A 1,545-nucleotide genomic window follows, 5' to 3' on the forward strand; every position below is an offset into this window, starting at 1 on the left:
AGTAGTAGCCCATTGATGGCCGGACCGACGCCCTATTCTTTCCCTTGTAACCGGTGGTGTAGAACCCCTTCCAGGCAGCGGGACGGTTCTTCCACTCAACAAAAAATTAAACAACTCTTCAATTAAATCCTTTTGGAGTTGAATATGAGCATCCACATGGCGCATGTCGGCATGTGTGGAGGCGGTCGATTTCATCGTGAGGTACCCCCCTTCGTACGTTGGGGGTGGCCACGTCGTGGCTTGGACCGACTTCATCGTCATTGGCCCAACTAGTCAGTTGTACACCTTCATCTTCGACTATCATGTTGTGCATGATAATACAGGCGTACATTATAGAAGCAATGCAGTCGAGATGCCACAAACGCGTTGGAGCCCTAATTGCCGCCCATCGAGACTAGAGCACACCAAATGCGCGCTCCACGTCCTTGCGTGCCGACTCCCGCCGTTCCGCAAAGTAGGCCTTCCCGTCCCTCATTTGCGCATGCTTGATCGTCTTCACAAAGACGGGCCACCTATGGTATATCCCATCCGCCAAGTAGTAGCCCATATCATGCCGGTTGCCGTTGGCGACAAAACCGATGGTCGGTCCGACGTCCCGGCACCGCTCGTTGAAAAGGGGCGACGAGTCGGGGACGTTGAGGTCGTTGTTCGATCCGTCTACCCCAAAATACGCATGTCAAATCCACATCCGATAAACAGCTACGGCCTCGAGGATCATCGTGGGATTCTTTCCCTTGTAGCCGGTGGTGTAGAACCCTTCCAGGCAGCGGGACAGTTCTTCCACTCCCAATGCATACAATCTATGCCGCCTAACATCCCCGGGAACTCATGCTTCTCCCCATGCATCTGCACCAGATCGGAGACAGTCTTCGGAGGGTAGGGCTTCAAAGATACTCGATCACCTGAATATTTCAATCGACGCCCTGACAGAAATACTTCAGACAATCTAGTAGGCAGCTCGGTCTCACCGATGTGGAGGTACTCGTCCCACATGTCTGCCGCGCCTCCGTAGGCCAACTGCCTGATTTCCGCATTGCACTTTTGAATAGGGTGTGGCCGGGAATGCCCGCCCGCGTCGTACCTGAACTGGAAACACTGGTATCGACGCTCCCAAAGCGTCAACGATACGCATAAACGGCTCCATGCGCATCCTAAAAACGCCGCACGAAAAGGTTGGCCCCAAACCGCGGCTCCGGACGAAGTAGTCGTCATATAGCCGCTGATGTGCAGCTTTACGTGATCCCGATCAATCATTGCTCGGCGGTGGACAACGGGTCGAGGTCGAGGTACCGCCGAGGAAGCACGCAAAGCCCTTTGTATCCAGACGGTCTATCTCACCGGACGCATAGGCCTCCAATGCTTCGTCCATTTGTCGTTCGTACTCCTCAGCATCCCCACCACTACTCCCACCCGCATTACTCATTTCGCGTTGTTGCTCTTGTACAGAAATTAGGGAGAGAGAGAAAACTCGTTAACAGGTGCGAATGAAAATGAGGTGAAAATCGTGTATATATAGTGTTTCGAAAATTTAATTGAAAAAATAAA

At 52.6% G+C, this 1,545-nt stretch overlaps 1 protein-coding gene across 1 annotated transcript in view; it reads right to left on the minus strand.

Moving 5' to 3' along the window:
- Positions 1-714: 714 nt before the first annotated feature.
- The window catches only part of LOC125206367 (myosin-1-like), a 9,301-nt gene continuing 8,470 nt past the window's right edge, over positions 715-1,545 (minus strand). Inside the window, exons 24-25 of the mRNA XM_048105633.1 lie at positions 1,291-1,435; positions 715-902 (exon numbers count right to left, since the gene is read on the minus strand). Of these exons, the coding sequence (XP_047961590.1) occupies positions 715-902; positions 1,291-1,435 (333 nt within the window). The remainder of the gene's footprint in view (positions 903-1,290; positions 1,436-1,545) is intronic.

Source organism: Salvia hispanica, chromosome 2 (assembly GCF_023119035.1).
Source record: "Salvia hispanica cultivar TCC Black 2014 chromosome 2, UniMelb_Shisp_WGS_1.0, whole genome shotgun sequence".
In the NCBI taxonomy this organism is placed as follows: domain Eukaryota; kingdom Viridiplantae; phylum Streptophyta; class Magnoliopsida; order Lamiales; family Lamiaceae; genus Salvia; species Salvia hispanica.